General features: G+C 35.8%; 1 protein-coding gene across 5 annotated transcripts in view; it reads left to right on the forward strand.

The window, feature by feature from the left end:
* The window catches only part of LOC133271965 (transcription initiation factor TFIID subunit 4-like), a 149,092-nt gene that overhangs the window by 13,887 nt on the left and 115,176 nt on the right, over window positions 1-20,029 (forward strand). For 4 of the 5 annotated variants that reach the window (XR_009744305.1, XM_061458500.1, XM_061458502.1 and 1 more), the window contains exons 3-8: window positions 2,838-2,972; window positions 4,070-4,297; window positions 5,169-5,291; window positions 7,018-7,107; window positions 8,347-8,604; window positions 18,172-18,277. Coding sequence is in view for 4 of the 5 variants with exons in the window: in XM_061458500.1 (XP_061314484.1) it covers window positions 2,838-2,972; window positions 4,070-4,297; window positions 5,169-5,291; window positions 7,018-7,107; window positions 8,347-8,604; window positions 18,172-18,277 (940 nt within the window). In the remaining variant the exon portion in view is untranslated. The remainder of the gene's footprint in view (window positions 1-2,837; window positions 2,973-4,069; window positions 4,298-5,168; window positions 5,292-7,017; window positions 7,108-8,346; window positions 8,605-18,171; window positions 18,278-20,029) is intronic. The other variant, XM_061458501.1, reaches the window with a different exon arrangement.

Here is a 20,029-nt window from a genome sequence, read left to right on the forward strand (position 1 = left end):
TTTTTTAATTGAGCTTGAGTTTATTGTCTTCAGTTGTAGTCATGACCGCTCCTGGTCACAAACTTCACATTTCAAGTTGGGTACTCACATATATACCATAAGAGAGAGAGACAGATCATGTCTGTATGCAAAAGGCTATCATAAGCATTCTCAAGTGTCCCTGTGGAAGTTGGTGGTGGACTGTACCCTGTATTCACTCAGTTTCTAGTTTCCCACCTGTTAATGCCTGAGTGGAGGGGAAAAAGCCTCTTAAACATTACCTTAATATATTCAGGAAATGTAGCAATATGTGATACGTCTAATCAAAAATAATAATTATGTGTGAAAATATATTGCATTCTAAGCTCCTCTTTAATTTGGGAATTTAACAGCATCATACCAAACCTCAGCAGGTTAAAAAACATCATAAATTCTTTTTGCTTTTTCCAGTAGGAGCTCGACATGTTGGGTTATGATTTTTTTTTTTTTAACATGATGATAACTTTTGTTTTCTGTTTGATAGATTCTCATGAGATCTGTTTACAGCTTTCCTTTCATAGAAAACACAGCTATTTGTTTCTAAACAGTTTTACCAGTTGTTCTTGAAGCATTTGTGTTGAGAGTCCTTGGAGTGTCTTCTGGCAACTTGTAGCTGTCATTTGAAGATTGTTTCCATGATACTTAAGGATTTCTCTAGGCTAGTTGCTTGTTATGTTTCTCATCCCTGTATTTCATAGTTACCATTTTTAACATTTATGAGTTTTGGGACCACGGTAGTAAACTGTTGCATTACATTGTTTGCAGTTTTGTGGTAGTAAGGCTTTTATTTCATATCCAACACATTAAAATAAGGGGTTTTAATGCCATTTTGTAACAAAGGCTTTTGTCACTATTGATTTTAAGACTGAGGGTAAATTTAGTCTTCATGTTGCACAGTCTGCTCATGTGGTCTAGCACAGTAGAATGTATACCTAGTTGGATAACACACTGTTATGATAATGAAATTTTATGTTCTAATTACATGTGGTTTTGCTTTCATGTATGTTCCTGTGATGAATCATGGGCATTTATTAGATGAGGGAAAAAAACCCCAACCCTCTAGTTAGCAGTCTGAGCTCTTTGTATTTACAGATTTCTGGCTTCAGGTATTTCTTGGAACTGAGTAGCTTCCAGAAGTTTGCCTGGTCGTCTGCTTGCTTAGTATATCCTCAGCTCTGGAAGCACTGACAAGGGGGCAGATACCACAGACATGCTGCATTTTTAGGTTGGAAACACTGATACACAGTATTTCTGGGTTGGTTTTTGGATTTTTTTTTTTTTTTTTTTAGTTATACCAGTCATCAGGTAAATACAATTTTATTCAACAAGTATTTAAGGAAATTGAAGCAAGTGATCTTTACAATGAAGAAAAGGGGTATGATACTGAAAACCAGAAAAGGCTTTTATATGATCATTCTTCAAAAAAAACCCCAGACATTCTACTTATTCATCATGATGCTGTTTATTGTTTCTAGGCTCAGTATGGAAGACAACTCTAGTCAATATTTTTACAATCTTGAAAGCTGTTGAAACAAACAAAAAGGTTTTGTTTAGATCTCAGATTTTTTTGTTTGTTTTCCTTTCCCTTCCCCCCCCCCTCCCCCCCGAGTACAGAAGGTTGATATCCAGTAGATGATGATGCTGGACTGATTGTTAAGGAATGCTTGGGGCTTTGAATGCCTTCCTGGGCCTTTGTTCCTTTTGGAGATCTCTTAAGCATACTGGCTGTTCCTTGAAGAAGTATTTTATGTAGGCTTAATATAAAATGTAAGAATCAAAAATAAGCTATATTTTTATAAAAATATTAACAGAAGATACATAAATTAAAATTTCAATCAGGAAATATTAGTTCTATCTTGTGAGAAACAGTATTCTCCATGAATTTATTTACTAGAGCCACTTAGAAAATTTGCCGTTTCTGAGTATTTGTTTGAATGCAAATCTTGATAAATGCAAGGTATAAGAGACCGGGGGAGCTCCATTTTTTGGTAAGGAGTGGTTCTCTTGTTGTCAAAATTGCCACATTGTGTGATGTATTTCTTCCATAATGATGTTTACTTTCCTGTAGAATTAAATAGCAACATACCTGAAGATATTTTTTATTCCTAAATCTTGTCCATTTGTATGATGGTAAGAGATTTTGGTCTCCCAGTTAAATTGCAAGACCAGCATGTTTGCTGCACGAGACAAATTTACAGAGTTGTAGAGTATGCTACTGAGTGAAAAGCTTTAAGCCAGTAATTTTCCTTTGTTTGCACTTGACATTCTGATCTGGTTACAGTGTTCTTTCTGTGACAAAGGTTTTCCTAATGTTTAGACTTCATTTCTGCACAAGTTAGTTTCTGTATAATTTAATCTGAAAGTGTTTTTCTGCTCTCTGGATTTTCTCTCCATACTCATTTTCCTTAAGGAAAAGGACTAGAACAGACCAGCAAATACTGAAATGAGCAATATGTGTTACTGGCAATTATGAACCAAAATATTGATGAATACTGACCAGTAAATGTTACAACTGAACTAATGCATCGATGTAATGCCAATTTTTTTTTTCAGGTCATGTCCTGTTTTTCCTGATCTTTTCCACAAAGCTGTAAGAGAAATAGTTTTTTAGCAGAAATATTAAAAATATGCCATTAAGTGTAAGAAAGCTCATTATTACATTATTTGTGAATATATATTTAAAACTTATTACTGGTTTTGTTGTTTTTTTTTTCAGCATTAATAATGATTCCTCATGTAATCACTATCATTAAAGTGTCTTAGAGAGATCAAATTACTAAAGAGGAAAACCAATAAAATGCTTATTTTTCCTTTATTAGCAACCAACTTCTGTAGCCACATCTCCTGTCCGCCTGGGACTTCCAGTGCAAGCCAAAGTTGTTCAGTCAGCTGCACCTGTCAGTGCTACATCTGCTGCAACTCTGCCAGGAGGCTCTATTCTTGCCCAGACCACAGTGAGTAGTAACAATACAGAAACCATAAGGTGTGTGAAGAAAAGGATGTTTGTAGTTACATGTTTTTTTTTTTCCAAAGTGAATTTAAGGTTCTGATGTTTAGTGTTCATGTAGGACAAGGGGGAACTGGTTTGAGCTGAAAAGGGGGAGATTTAGATTAGGTATTAGGCACAAGCTCTTCCCTGTGAGGGTGGTGAGACGCTGGCACAGGTTGCTCACAGAAGCTGTGGCTGCCCCATCCCTGGCAGTGTTCAAGGCCAGGTTGGATGGGGCTTGCAGCAGCCTGGTCTAGTGGGAGGTGTCCTGCCCATGGGAGGGAGTTGAAACTGGATGAGCTTTAAGGTCCCTTCCAGCCCAGACCATTCTACGATTCTATGTTTGTTTTTATCACAAACATAATCTCAGAAATTGATAACAAATGTATAGTCAGACTGTTACACAGGTCCTGAGTGGTAGCCTAGATTTTATTTTCTGTTGTTTCCTAGATAAAAAATTGCGGGTACTATAGATTCAGTTTAAGCTTCTTCTAAAAGAAAAAACTTAAATCAGCTGGACTCACATGCCATCTCAGTAGTGGACATGTTGCACTTCATTTGCCCCTGTAGAGAGTGGTGATATCCGCTGTGTGGTCGCTGATGCTGCAGGATCCATGGCATCTGTAGCATCACAGTGCAGGTGCATGGTTGGCTTGTAACTGTGTACAGCAACAGCTCATATCCACATGACATGACACTGGTGTAAACCTGATGACATGACCACAGATCGCTGGGAATTGACTTGTTTGTGTTAAGAGACAAATTTACAGCAAGTTGTGTTGCAGAAGTCACATCATTGTGGTGATCTTAAACTGCTGGATAATAGCAACTAATTTTTAGTTGTACATTCATTTATATAATCAAAAGAGGACTTCACTGTTCAGTGAAGAGTAGCAAAATTAGGGTTAAAAGCAAGTAAAGTCAATGGTTTTATATTATCAGTAAGGCTGTATTTGAAAAGAAGCAAGTTTTTCTTGTCAGGCTTTGAGAAACTTTATGGTTGAGTAAAAGAATTAAAGGAAGATAATTACCTAGGGTTTTTTCAATATAAAATATGAACAGGTATCAGTAGCTACGACGAGTGCTCAGAATTTATTCAAGGCAACAGTAGCAACTGGAGCATCAGCTTCTCAACAACTTGCAGTAATTACTGGTGGACAAACTCAAGCTTCAGCACAAACCCAGGGTCAGCCTCGGCTGCCAGTTCCACCTCATACAACAGCACAAGTACCAGCACAGCCCCCCGTCATACCAAGCTCTCCTGTAGCTGGAACTACAGTTGTATCACAGGTAAGCTTTAACATATTAGAAACTTGGTTTTCTTAGTACTTTTTAAACTTCTCAGGCCTATTCAGAATCAGGAAGAATTTTTCCTCATGCCAGCACTCTTCCTTTGATGGAACAAACACTTTACAAACAAGAAACCCTTCCACTCATTTCAGCTAAATAGGATACATATTCTGCGAGGGAGGATGAACATTTGTGGTCAGTAGTGAAACAACTATCCTCTTTCTGCTGACAGAACAATCAGGCCTTCAGTCTTACAGACTTCATTATTATGTTACTGGGCCTCAAAACTGTGGTTACACTGAAGTGTTTCCATTTCCATGAATAATTATACCACATAAAAATAAAGGCTTGAAAAAATTAAAGCATCTGTTTTCCTTCAAAGATTAAATAAGGTGATATTTGAAGTCTATTTCTAATTTGATTTTAGTGCTGTAGCTGCATTGTACAGAATCATACTGAATCGATAATTTAACAAATTAAGACAGCTTGGTAAATGTTGTACATTGTGTATTGGGCTCTTAAAGGAGAATGCGTCCCCCAACAGGTTGTTATTGGAGATATACTACTCATATTTAAGGTTGTTTTCATCAAAGCAGACTGTAAACTATTAAATACATTTTTTCTTTTTTTTCCTTCTTTTTTCTCTTTTGTTTTTGTTAGTATTTGTGAGGTATGATGTTCAGTTACGTAAAAAAGGTAAGAAAATGTCAGGTGACTAGAAGCAAGAGCAAAATACCAGCAGATGTATTTCAATGTCCTGCCTCAATTAGAACAATTTCATCATTTTTCCTAATTATAGTGATCAGAGCATGCATTGATCCTGATTGCAGAATAGCATGTATCTGATGTTTCTTTTCTTTGGCTTTTGCAGGAAATGCAAGAGAATGTGAAAAAATGCAAAAACTTTTTAGCTACCCTTATAAAACTTGCTTCTCATAATTCACCATCTCCAGAAACATCCCGTAATGTGAAAGCTCTGGTTCAAGATTTGCTGGTAAATAGTTATCTTTCATTCTGTTATTTATCTATTAAGCTTGTTATCTGCATACGCTAAGGACTATTGCTTTAATCTTTGGTTTTTTTTTGGTTTTTTTTTCTGTAATGTAAATGAAGGGCTGCATCAAAATGCAAATATTCTGCATATTACATATCTTCAAAAGTCTCTTAAGGGTAGACTGTCCCTTCGATTTCTGAAGGGGGAAATGCAACAAAGCAGTTTATATGCATTTGTGGAGAACACTCTTGTTTTGATGGGTAATACTGTGGTCTTTTAGTTAGGTAAAGATAGTAAAATACGGTATTTTCCTTGAGTTCTCACTCAGTTTCTTTTCCCCCAAACTGTAGTCTTTTCTGAAACAGTAAGAAGCTATTTAATGTTTTAACCACAGAATGAATTTAAATGCATGCCTTCACAATGTGGTTTATAATTTATAGGGCTGAAGTAGAAGTGTTTTGCTGAGCTGCTGAGTCCAGGCAGTTCTGCAGGCAGATGCCCCTGCATGAAGCCTAAACTGCAAGTGGATTTCAAAAGGCAAAGTTGTGTTTCAGCTAGATAGAATCCTCAGGCCCAGAAAAAGTCTGAATTACAGTCTCCAGTACAACTTGCATTTCAGTGAATTGTATAAATGAGTTGCACACATAAAGTCACTGTCGAGCTGGGCCAAAAGGTCAAGCTTCTTAAAAAAAGATTAAATATAGCCTATGAAGAACTTGGATGTAAAAGCAGTTGATGCATATTTCTTTGAATTGATTGACAGAGTAACCTGTGTGTTTAGACAAGTCTAACACTTTTTTCACATAGGAGTCATTCAACAGTAATATTAATGATTCCAGTTTTGTTTTTACTTTTGAAAACTAAGATTACCTAAGTAAAGGTAATGACTATAGTATTTTAAACCAACTAATAAGACATATGTATAATAAATTCATTTATTGAAGGTTGGTTTTGTTTGTTTTTGTTCTTGTTCTGTATCAGTCCAGGAAAGCGAATCTATGTCTTTTTTTACAACCTGAGACTGTAACTAATAATAGTTCAGAAGTATTATAAAATATACCTTGATTACAGAGTTTTTCTGTATTCACTGCTAAACAAACAATTATATATTTTGTATATTTAAACCTGTATGTTTTGTGAATATGCATATATATACATTTATGCAGGTGAAAATTTTATATATATACTTTTACGCATACTTTGTATATATGCATATGCTTTACATATATATGTGTATATATATCTATATGTGTATATGCATACTCATATTCTAAGTTAAATTGAACCCTCAAAATTGGTTTTGGAATTAAGTAAAGGTAATTTTCATATTAAAAGGGCTGGCAAATTTTATAATAGTTGGTAAGGTTATTTCAACAACCTGTTTTTTTTTTATCAGTCTTTTAATTTTAAAAGAAGAAACCACTATGTAAATGTTAGCATGAGAATGGAATCCCAAAAAAGACTTAAGTGTATGGGAGTTCATTGTGTCTTAAATTGTACATGCTCAAGGGAACTTCCTGAATTCCAAGGGGCTTGCTGCATATGTAGGTTAGCTCTTGACAGAAGGATTTTATAGATACGCAGGAGTTGAGGGGCTTCAGCTTTGGAAGTTGTTCTTGATATGGTAGCCCATTTAGCTAGAGATATATGCATATACTTATATAGAAGAAAACCCAACAAAACAACTCAGATGAGTTGTTGACGCTTTTTCTCTTTCCCCCTAAAGGATGCGAAGATTGATCCAGAAGAATTTACAGCCCGCCTTCAGTCGGAGCTCAAATCGTCTCCTCAGCCATATCTTGTACCTTTCCTTAAGGTAATGCAAATCTTGCTTATATAAATTTATTTCCATAAAATGTCATTACATGAAGTTTTAGAATATACTTTTAAAAGTATATTTTAAATAATTGATCTTTCTTGTACTCTGCAATTAATTTAAGATGGAAGTTCTGATGTGATACCAGATGGATTTATTGTAGGGTCCTAAATTAGTATATGTGGGGTAAACTTTTATTTAGTTCATGTATGTCAGCTGCAAAAGCACCTATATAAAAGATTATATGCAAACATACAAAATATGTTTAATTATGCCCCAACAAAACCACAACTGTAATTCTAGAAACATTTTTCTTCTAGTCCAGAGCTTCTCAGTTTAGGGCAGATACTATTTTTTTTTTTCCCCTTCAACTTTTCGTCAGAACTCTCGCCCTCTGCTTGTGTTTTTTTGAGTTATTATTAACCCTTATTTGTGCCTTTTCCTGCTGTGACACTGCAGTCATTTATAGAATCATGATAAGTTTTAACTTGTTTCCTTTCTTTGAAGTTCTTTCTTGGCAACAGAAAGGCATTAAGTTTTTAAATAAATACTAGAAGTTTAGAAAGAACTGTAGCTTGGGATAAACACACTTGCATTCTACAGCTGCCTGGGGGGAGCACTTCAAAAGTAAAACCGCTACTTAAAAAGTAAAAAGTTTGTTTGTGAAGGTACAGTATAGCTTTTTAGAACTGTTTTTGCTTGAACTGGTCTGAACATGAAGCATACAATAGTACATTTTTCTAATCCAGTCAGAATACATTAGATCAGTAAAAATACAGTAAACAGCTATTGCTGTAAGGCATCAGCAGTTGTATCATCTTGTTCTAGGTACTCGAGGCATGTCAGAAGTAAATTGGTGCAGCTTACTTCTTCTAGCATGCAGTGGGACTGGGGCTGTTCTTATAGTTCTGCCTTTTCTGTTTCAATTTGTTACCCTTCCAAAGACCTAAGCTACAAGTTCTAGATAGTTTGGGGAGGCGAGTGTTCTGTTTTATGGCTATGGTGGAGTTAGGGCACATCAAAATTGACAGGTTGCAAAATCTAAATTGAAAGCTTATTAAAAGTCTGAATTGATTCCTGCCTCTTACAAGATATGCTCAATCTTCTTTTTGATGAATAGGCCAATAGTAAAATGGGAAAGCAAGCTGCATTCTTTTTATTATGTTTACAGCAAATTTCAAAGTATTTTTTGGTCTGCATGCTAAATTTGGTATTTCATAAACTTTCTTCTGTTTTTAGAAAAGTCTACCTGCACTGAGACAATCTTTACTGAATAGTCAACATTCAGTTTTGCAAGGACAGCCGTCTCAGCAGTCACTTCAACAAACCAAGCTGTCACAAGTTATACCTCAGTCTGCCTCTGGAAGCATTTCCTCTGTTGTCACCACACAGACAATGGGAATAAGGCAACCAAACAACGTTTGCACAGTCTCTGTATCAAATACAGTGCAGCCTCCTCAGGTTAAGGTGGTACAGTCAAATCAGAGTTCACAACTGGTAGGTACTGTAGTATAAAAGAGAATTTCTTAAGCTGAATAGCAATTTTCAGTGTTATTTTTATTGCAGCTTGTTTTGGAAAATACTTTTTTGTTTGTATCATTCAGTGATATTTAGTAGTTCGTCATTTTATGGCAGTACACATGTATGTGAACTTAGTTCAGGCAATGTTATTGGCATAGCTTAAATACAAGAAACTATGCTCTTGTCTGGGATACAGTGATTGTTATATGAGCACGGTGGAATGTGAGTTAGTTACAAATGTAGAACAGAAAGCTTTTCAAGACTTGCAGATGGGTATAATTTTTACTATGTCATTAGATATGCTGCTTTGTTTAGATTCATCTGCATAAAAATTCTTATTTTAAATTCCTCTACACATAGTTATAAAATATTGTAGAAGAATAGCTGTACTGTACCAGAATTTTTAGAAATAGTGCTGTACTTTGTTATTTACTGAAATATGGTACTGTTGTACATTCTAGAGTATTATTTTGAAGGCACTATCAATAAGGCAACTTTACAGTCAGTTACTCATTCAGTGTGGTGAATTTATCCTGCTGTTACATAGGATCTTGCATGTGTGTTTACAGTGGTAATTAAAATAGGTTTAAGATTTTTACAAGGCCTTAATTTTACATAGGCATTATCATCCTTCAGGCACAGATGTAAGAGTTTTGTCCGTGGTTTCCATGTATGTATGAATGAAATATTTGACTTAGATTTCAAAATCAAATTGACAAGTTCAAGAAGGTGTATCAGGTTGGCAAAAATTTGTCTGAATCATATTACCATGATTCAGAAATGCACATATGATAATGTAAAACCTTACAGTGATCTGTCTTTGAGCTTATAAGCTCTGTAAAGGATGTAAATAATTTGTAGGGTGTGTGAAGAGAGAAATATTTCTTTTACTTTAATTTAAAAGTAGCAGTGCACAATCTAAATGCCTACACCAGCAAAGCCATGTCTTTTGAAGCTTACAAATACTTTCTAGAAGCTAAATTACTAGCTTTAAAATGAAATTAATATAATTTTACCATCCTTTAGTGAGCATGGTTTGAATGTGTAAGAACATCTTACGTGCTTAGACTTCTGACTCTGGCTTTTGTAGTACACAGACATTTGGCTGTTTTGTACCTTACCTTGGCTGCTTTTTGTTCAGCCACTTGCAGTCTGTCTTTTTCTAAGACGGGTTCTCCCTACCTCTACTGGACTGTTGCATTAATTAGAATAGAGTTTTTTAGGCTTTCTTTGACTTCTTTATGATTTATCTTTGTTAGTCTCTGTTCAGTTACGTCTGTGTAAGACTGAATTGACAATAACTTTGGTTCTTCAAGGTAGGGAGCAGGAACAGGTTGCAATTACAGGCAGTAGATGTAAAAATTACCCCTTTTTCTGGGGAAGGCAGTTTCTCAGAGCAGCTGACAGGTTTCTTGAAAGTATAAATGTTAACGGCCACTCAGCATAGACTTACTTTATGCAACAATCTTAGGACTAACCTACTGCTGGGTAACACAGCTTTTCCCAGTGTTTCGCAGCCCAATATAAACACTCTTATACCTGCTTTGCTGGTTGCACCCCACCTTTTGCCAAACACTGACATAGAATAAAAATGTTTTAGTAAGTCCACAAGAATTTTTACTGTTCCAGTTCTTGTGGAATATTTTTGAGCAGGATAAAGTCAAATTTATGGGAAAGACACTTGTGTCTCTCTCACGACAGTGCTTGCTCAAAGCAAGCAATCATGATGTTTACTGTGGTAGAGATTAGCAATATGAAGAGTCGCTCTGTCATCTTATTTGACATACCTGTGCAATATGAAGGAGCTGAAAACTGCTAAAATAGTGTATTGTCAAGATTGATCTCATGGGCAAAAGGAGTTGTTTGTGTGTCTGTAGGAAGTCATAGGTCTAGGATTGATTTTTTTATTTTTTTTTTCCATCTTATTGGGTGCATGAAATGATCACTGCATTTTTCAGAAGGTAGCAAACTGCATGGAGCAAACCTATGCTTAATACTATTTGTTTTCTAGAAAATATTTAGGGAGGAGCAAATAACTTAAAAATTGTAATTTATTGTTTTATTGCAAAACTGTTGTTCAGTATTTGCTTTCAATTTATCAGTAATTAGTTAATTGAACCAAACATTACATTTAACCAATCACTTCTTAATGGCCTTCAGATTAATTCTATACAGACAAAAGCAGCATCAGGCAGTAAGATCTACTGCATAAGAAAAAAATCTTATATACCACAACCACCATCAACTCGGGTGCCAAGCAGAAAACCTAGCAGCATCTCTATATTGCAGTAGTAATTGTTCCTAAGTATTGACTTTTTTGTAGTGACACTGATCACACTCTTTACACTTCTTTGTGCTCCTCAAAATCAGAGCATAGTGAAGAGCTGCTGGCCATCTTGCCTGGGACTTGTCCGGAAGAGGAAGATTACAGCTGGCTTGCCTAGGGGTGGCCAGCACTGATGGAGGAAACTGGCTGAGCTCCAGACTTTCCAAGCCTGAAGCTCACTGGAGAGAGTTCCAGCTGGCTTTGCAAACTGTCCAGCTGCAGAAGGGCAAGCCTGGTTTGGAATATAGATCCTTCTATACCAGCCACCTTACAGGAGTCTAGTTTCTTTAAAAATGTGGGGCATCTGTTAGTTGTTCATTTGTTTTCACTTTCTCTTTTACAAAGGGGTCAGATATGGTGATACTTCTTCCAGTTAAATGGAGGTATCTTACAACATGGGAATTCTGTGTATGCTGTTTAGCACACAGTGTAGATTGCACAGAGGAGACCAGCATTAAAATATATAATGCTAGTAGATACAAACGAGGAGACTATTTTATTTATCTGGCTTGTAAAGTACTAGAATTATGTTCCAAAACTGAAAAAGCTATGCTTTAAAAAGCTAGATAGTGTTAGTACTGGTAACTACTGCTAGCTAGGGAAAAAGGGAATAATCTTAGGCTAATATTTTATTGATGAGATGTTAGTGAGATAAGCCAGCAGTCATTTTTTTTAAATTGTTCTAAGAGCAGCATTCAAAGTTTATCTTAGTTGTCATTCTTAGGGTGCAGGAGCTCTAGATAGCCTTGTATATGTAGACATTACCTGTTTTGTTCTGGCTGTTACAGCAGGCAAAATTCCTATGAATGAGAGATATTCTCTATTAAATGTGTTGAAGTAGACCAATGAGTAATGGAGATCAATGAGCACTTTATATAGAGAGTTGACACTGCATTGTAAGGAGAAAGTACTGCTGGGGGTGAAGCCAATTATTAAATGTAAATGACAAAGAAACAGTAAGAAATTGAAAGTGACCCATCTTAATTAAAAAGAATTTAATTATATGCAAGGCAATATAAAGATTTAGGCAGATCTGGGATTTGGAAAGATGTGTAGAAATACATCTGTACATTTGCTGCAGTAAATTGTGCACAGAGTCTGGAGGGGAAGTTTCGCTATCGTCCAAGTTACATTGGAAAAGTAATTGCTAAAATGTTTACTATTGCTTTTTCAGAGACTGTCATAGTGGTTGGAGGCTCCCAAAAGTAATGGAGTTTGGAGACAGGACACAAAAGCGGAATAAGCATTGTATTATATGGGGATGTTCTGCTCTGCTTTTTAATTCTCTATTGAAGCTTAAATGATTATAATTTGTACACTTTTTAGTGACATACAGGAAATAATTTTCTTCTTGTCCTGTATGCAAGACAGCTTAGGAGTAAAAGAGTAAAATATGGCCATTTGGATAAAAGAAGTAGTTTCTAATAATGAACTAATAAAGATTTATTTGATGACTTAGAATTTGGTGTACAATAAAATTTAAGTAAAAATGGCTGTTGAACAGTAGGTGTCTGAGATCTACTGACAGGAGCAAAGCCTGTATTTGACAAATTGTATGCCTATTTGAAAGACAGCCTAGAACTAACTAGGCTGTATTTCTTAGTTATCATGGACTTTACTTTCAGAAATTTGTGGGCTGTACCTTAATACAAGGAGTATATTGGCAAAGAATGCTGTTTGGAAATAAGTAACAAAGGATGGTAATTAAAGGGCAGACTTGAAAGCAAAGACTGAAAGAAAAGATTAAGAGACTTAAACCCATGTAACTTGGTCAAATGCTGACTAAAAGAAACATAAAAACCATTTACAAATAAGAGTTTAAACATCAAAGGATATCAATGAATTATTTAGAGTGGTCTGAGAGAGTGTAAATATGAATAACAGGATATAATTAAGCAAAGTAGGGTTTAGGCTGGCTATAAAGTGAAATATCCTTACAGAAAGACAGATCATTAGATGGTAGATCAGGCTCCCAAAGGCAGTGATGAAACAGGCATCACTGAAAAGGTTCAAAATTAGACCTGGTGAAATAATGTAGGAAGAATTGAATCATAAGATTCAAACCTACTCCTTAGAGCAGGTGGTATAAGTGATCCAGTGGCTTCTGGTCTTATTTTTCTTCATGGCTTCTTTGAAAACATATATTCAATGGAACAGTATTGTCATATTAACATTAAAAAAAATGCTGAGTTTTAAGAAAGCCCATATCTTTCTGGTTTTGGTTGTTGTTTTTTTTTCTTATGCAAATTTCGAGGCACTGTTGAAAAATAGTAACTGTTACTATTACAGCATGGTAACCAATGCTAAATATGAAATCTAAGCCCATAAGCCTGAACATTGTAAGTTAATGCTGCCAGATTACATGACAGCTAAGGTTTGATATGACATTTATCTTCAGGAGTGAGTAGTCTGATAAATCACAAATGGCATAGCCACAAGTGAGTTAGCAAGTGTTTACTCATGAGTGAAGATAAATGTCATATCAGACCATAGCCATTCTGAATTTTGTATGTTTACAAGTGGCTTGTTTCTTCCTTCCACAGTACTTTTTCTTTCAAGTGAGCAAAAAAAAAAAGTTTGTCAAGGGATATATTTTCCAAATTTTTTTTTTTGTCTTTTTGTTCTTTTTTTGTTTGTTTTGTTGTTCTTGTTTGTTTTTTACTTTGCAAAAGTTTCTGTTCTGTTGCAAGGTATGATTTGTTGTAATTGAGTTAGGCTGATATTGCACCCCTTGTTAAGTAAGGGGAAGCATATTGTTGGGGCATCTGCATTGGTAAAGCAGCATTTAGATTGTTGAAGACTTGAAAAATCCTTGTCCTCGAAAACTTCAGCAGTGAGTTCTGGTCTAATTGTCCCAAACGATTTTTCCTTTCATTGCTCTGAAGGTAGTAGCTTTCAGTTTTATTTAGTATCTCCTGTTTGCATAAGAGAAAGATAACAGAAATTATCAGTCTTTCTGTTTTTATACATTTTCTGTGCTTTGGCTAAATTCTTTCTCAGCCTAAATTTGCTGGTCAATTGTGCTGTTAATTAGTGGCCTTCATTCTTATCTGTAATTTGTTCTTTGTCCTGCAATAACACATATGGTAGAAGATTCACATCTATCATAGTATGATCATCACCTTTTGGCTTGAGACTGGGATCAGAGATCACTGTTACTTTATTCTCATGTAGTTACTGAATACTTTTAAAGAAGGGCCTTAAGGAAAACGAGTACTTCAGCTGTCACCACTTAGTTATTCTGGTTATCAGGAGTGTGACATACCCTTTTCTCATCTTTGTAAGTCGTCTTGTTTTGTGGAAACACCATTGTATAAACATCTTTTTACAGATGTGAAAATAAAAGTTAACTTTAGCAACAGACAGAGTAGTAGTCTGAAGCGTTCAGAAAGTTAGAAAAGGAACTTGTCTGGCTGAGCAGGCAAATGGTGAAAAAAATGTGAACGTGCCTAGTGAAATGGAAAGGTGATGGTTAACAGGAGAGTTGCAGAGATGAAATAAAAAAGGAGAGAATACTTTGTTGTGAGAAATGTGCACTGTTTATGCATAAAAGTGTTATTTCATAGAATAAAACTTGACATAGCTTTTCACATATTGCAGTCAGAGAAGCAGTGCCATGACTTTCCTGCTTTAGTGTGTTCCTTGAAGAGCTCCGAAGTGCATCAGTCTAGGAGATGTTCTTCAACTTTTGATTGATAAATGAAGAGGAATGAAAGGAAGAGATATATGACAGTACTTGCTGTCTCAGTACTGTCTTGATCATAATATTGTTTGGTAGTTTTACTATATTCCAATTTTTCAATGGCTAAATCAGATTAAATCTTTTCCTGTTTTCTGTAACTTTGTTGTTACTGTTCTGCTGTTGTGCTTGTCTTCAGTGGTGGAAATAATGAAAATGGCTTCCCTTCTACTTAGTGGAGATGTACCGATTAACAGTTTCTGTAAACTTTGAAGGTAGTCTGTCTTGTTACTTTTTCTGACTCAGCACTTCTGTAAGATCATTGATAATATGGCTACGGATGTAGTCATAAAAGGCTGGAAAGGACTACTGGAGGTGTCTAGTCCAGCCTTCTCTTTACCGGTTAGCATGTTGCCCACGGCCTTGACCAGTCATGTTTTGAAGCATATTCAAGATGACATTACACAGCCTTTCTGGGCAACCTGTTCCAGTGCTTGCCCACCCTTGTGGTAAATCTTTTTTTTTCCTTACATTAAATTGAAATTTCACATATTTCAACTTTTCCCCATTGTGTCCCATCCTTCTGCTTTGCATCTCTGAGAGAGGCTGGCTCTGTCTTCCCTACATCTTCCCATGAGGTGGTTGCAGACAGCAATAAGATCTTCCCTTTTCTGAAGTAATCTCTGATAACCTCAGCATACTAAAACATCCACTTCTGAATCTTCTAGGTCAGGCTGGGTTAGTAAATTTGTCCTCATGAATGGATCATCTGGGCATTTAGCATCGATTCAGCGTATCAAGAGACAGCAATAAATGGGGTACACGCATTGTGTGTGATTTTAAGATGTGAGAAATATGAAATAATATAGTTAGTTAACAATCTCCCAGACTAGCTTGCTAGTACCTTGTTTGTTGTCTATACTTTTCATGCTGAGTTAAGGACATAATAATATGTTTATGCTGTTAGCAAAATAGACAAGAGAGTTAGAACAGATAGAATTATTTTAATTGATGAAGAGTGGTTTAGGTTGTTTATAAATTTTAATGCACAGTCAAGTAATTGTTTCATCATCAACATCACAACTATGTTCCTTGTTTGCTGCCAAGGAAGGTTACACATTCTATTTCAGAAACAAATTGCTAATGTTTATTCCTTAATCACTTCCAGTTCTGAAGATGACATCTGTGTTGAAAGGTATCTTAAAACGGCATAGAAACTGGAATATAAGTTAGTGTAAAATGTTGCTCTGAGTTCAGGTGCTGTTTTTCCTTTTAGAGAGTATACACTTGTTGCTGATTGGTTTCTGTATGAAATTTAAGATGATGATTTTGATCTGTGCCCCTTGGAAAAGTTATTTTTCAGTCATTTTCTATACTTGCAGCACTTCTACATATGTTGAAGTCCTCGTACTTACCAAAGGACAGTTTTGAATGTGTTTGATAGCAAGGAAATAATTAACATTATTTATGTAATCTTAAAATGGTTAAATGCTGTTCTGTCTTTTATGGTGTTAGTGGGTAATCTTTTAGGGCATTCACATGGGAATATTGAACACGTGAAATAGAACTTGATTCTGAACTGTAGAAGTTGCTTGCTTCACAGGGGAAAAAAAATGAAATCACAGACGATTGTTGTAATACCAGATAGTAATTCTATCCACAGGTCGCACACATCTCCTTTTTGCCCTGGCTTCTGCCCAGTTAAGGTGTGGCTGCTTTTCTTCACTATTCTCTGAAAACTCACCCAAAAAATTACTATGAAAGTGGCAACATTCTCCTTGGGTTTTGTACCAATGTTTTGGGTTGGGTTTTTTTTTTTGGTTGTTTTCTGCAGGCTGTTCTACCTCTTTACTTATTGAAAGTACATGTATATGTACACTTGTACATGTTTCCTGTGCATCAAAATGCAGTCAAATTCCACTTTCCCCTCATTTTTACTTGCCACCTCTATTTCTTTCCTGTTTTAAGCATGGTAGCTACTTCACTCTTTCCTCTCAGAATGTCACTATATACTTACTGCCTGTCTTGAACAAGTAAATTGACATCCATTTGCTCCGTTTTTGTGCTTAGTACATTCTCCTTCATTGTCTGTAGTTAAAGCTCACTCCTTAATAATTTTTTCCCTTTTTCTCTTTCTACAAGGTAGCTATTGCTAATACTTCTACATCCACAGGTTTATTAAGACTTAAACTGCTGTATTTTAGGATGTACAGGATGCAATTTTGTAACTTCAGAATGGCCCTGTTTGTTTGGTTTGGGTTTGTTTTTTTTCTTTTTCTCCAGACAACATCACAGGTCTTGTTCCCTCATTACTGTTTTCTTGTTTGTAGTTTTCACCCTCTCCTCATGGGAGCTGTAGTTCCTGCTGATGGAACAATTTCTTATTTATTCCATAGCCTGTTTATTCTCTATTTTTACATCTCATTTAAAAATGCTGTTTCTCCTTTCCTTTCTCCATAGCATACTTGCAAGTCAGAGATGTGGCCATTCATTATTCAGCTAATAGTACAGTTTTAGATATAATTTGTAAGAATAATGCCAACTGGTGCTGAACAAAGGTGCAGTGGTTCCTGTTTGCTTCAAGTAGCCATGTGTTGTGTGGCATGTTGTGCTCTATGAGGGAATACTGCACCCTGTGGATATGAGACTGATACCTGTAACTTGGGAACAGCAGACACATTAACACGGTTGTGACTGAAGAGCAGATGACTTCTCAAGTTGTCATACCTGAGCTGTGGTTATTTTATTTGCCCATATTTTGTTTCCAAGTTTATGTATGGACTTCTTTTTCCAGCTCTGAAGCATTCACGCATCTTTTAGACTCCTCTGTTTGTTACATGCATGCCTACCTTGTCCTTGATTTCATGAACATACATTTTGCTGTTGCTTACACGTAGCCCTTATGGACTTTTTCTTTTTGATTTAATTTGTTTATGGGTCAAATTATAAGTTTCTAACCCAGTTTCAGTTTTGGGTAAGGGCTTCAGAACTTGGCTTAGTAGTAAGTGAAACCTTGAGTTTAACCAGTTAACATTTAAAAGATGAATAGTACATGATTGCTACAAAACGTTTTCTTTCTTGCGCATATCTGACTTCAGAACCCATAATATTTTTGAATTTACTTTTAATATTTTTTTTTTTAAAGTGTAGCTATATAGTGAAAGGCCTCATGATTGTAGGTGGAAACCACTAAACTTGTTGCAGGATTTTCTTCTACAAAAATGTTTTTCTTCCTAGTAAAACTTGCGAAGAAAAAAGTCTAAACTTTAATATTTACTTTGAAATAGATTTTTGATGAAGGTTGTGACATGACATTTGTGTCGAGTATGATTTTTTTTTTTTTAAGGCATAATGACAAAATAGGTATATACACACACACACAACCACATGCATTACATGAATATGACTTTTGTCACTCGCTGGTTGTGCTTTTAGAGATCCACATGCTTATATTAGTAATTACAGGTATTAGTGTATTTACGTTGTGTGTGTTTGTGTATAAAGAGTATAATATAAGTATACTTTTTTTTAATAATAGCAGATTATCCAGTCAACATCTGCTCAAACTGTGAAACGAACCCCTGCTTGCCAGACTACCCAGATTAGGATGCCAGTGGTAATAACTCAGACCATTAGACCACAAGGTATGGGTTTAAATGTTTTAGTGAGATTGTTACCTTTGTATGAATTTCATTGTAAATACAAACTAGTAGCATGGGAAAATTTTAAAGTGTTGACATTGGCAGGCTTGACATATATTTTTTTATTCATGCTGGCTGAGGAATGCATGTTTTTGCTATGCAGTTTCAAGGTATTTCAGACCAACACAGCTAAATGTTTTGGAACTCACATGCTTAGTCCTTTGCTCAGCAGTTGTTCATGGAAGGTTCTTGAAAAACGTCACAATTATTGTCCTAAGCTTGTAACTCTGGGCCAAGAAAGAAATCAGTTTGTTTTATCCCTGAACCTAGAAGATGCCTTGGTGTAATCACCCTACTTCTAACTTACTGCTGAAGCAGAACATGATAGTCACTGTGTTTGCAGCTACAGAGGTCAAGATAGGAACTCCAGAGAAATTTCTCAACCCCCAAATGCAGCAAACTGACATGCCATGATCAGCCAGGGGAGCAAGAGGAGTGGCTTGAGTGCAAGTTCCTCATATCTCTCTGCACAGGTGAATTAATGCCTGGCTTATACATCCCACTTTCTAAGAGGGTTCTTGAAGCCTTCTTACTTTCTAATAAATAACCATTTGTTTCTTTCCACCACTAGACCTACTAGGCTTGGTCTTTTTTTTTCCTGATCACGTGTGCAAGTATCCTTTTGGGTGTGGGCATTTAGATGATTCAGGGTTTGTAATGGAATACAGAGCTTGTCATATTTAGATACTCAGAAATCAAACTCGTTTAAACTCACAAAACGTGTTCCTGCCTATTTGACTTAACTGCTTGGTCTTCTCTGTCCTCTTGGAAAAGAAAGCATCAAAACCCGTTAACAGCAGTTGATGTTCTGCTGTTCTCTTCAGAGAATCCAAAGGTTGAATGGACATGGAGACCAAACTGTTGCTGTAATCTTGTAGGCTGTTTTTCCAAGTTAGGAAGAAATGCCATTAAAGTTGCCAGATACTTGATAGCACTGATACTCATGTCCTGACTTTATTAACACGAAAGGTATTCAACATCTTATAGCGTGAACTTCCACTTCTGACTAATGTGTCTGAGATTGAAGGCTGATTTAATTTCTGTGCTTGTTCAGCCTCTGAGTTGTGAAAGTCAACAATGTGCCAAGAATTTGCATGATACTGGCATCTGCTTTCTAAACACTAGTTTTGGAATACAAATTTATTCATAATAACAATTGATCAGCCAACAAAATGTAACTTAGTTGGCAGTCTGACTTAAAGAAGACAATGGTTCATAAAGGCAAATTCATGCAAACCCCTGCTTTCAGATGAGCATATTCCTAGTTGCAAGCTTGTTTAAGCTCACCACTATGTTCTTTTAATTACACAAGAATTTAGAAAACATCCCATTCTAAAACTGCCCATCCTGCAGCCTGTCTGGTGAAAAGTCTGTCTGTGTGCTTGCAACTCTTAAGAAATGCCGCTACGGCATACGGTCAGATACCAGATTATTTTGATCTTGATACATTGTTAAAACTTTATATATTTATTATTTATTTATTGCTAACACTTTGTGTTAAACACCAGTATAATGATGTTGTATACTGGCCTAGGCGTTCCTATAGAAGGAAGTAAATAGTAATAGGATATGGTCTATATAGAAAAATAAAGTAGTATAATTCGGTGGAGTGTGATTTTAGTTACACCAGAATTGAGCCACCTTCCACCAAATGGTGCATTTTCCTTCTCAGATTGGAGTGAACCTCCTAGTGTA

Source organism: Pezoporus flaviventris, unplaced genomic scaffold (assembly GCF_033815535.1).
Source record: "Pezoporus flaviventris isolate CSIRO_AGI_PZ_B2104156 unplaced genomic scaffold, CSIRO_AGI_Pfla_v1 ptg000027l, whole genome shotgun sequence".
Lineage (NCBI taxonomy): Eukaryota > Metazoa > Chordata > Aves > Psittaciformes > Psittacidae > Pezoporus > Pezoporus flaviventris.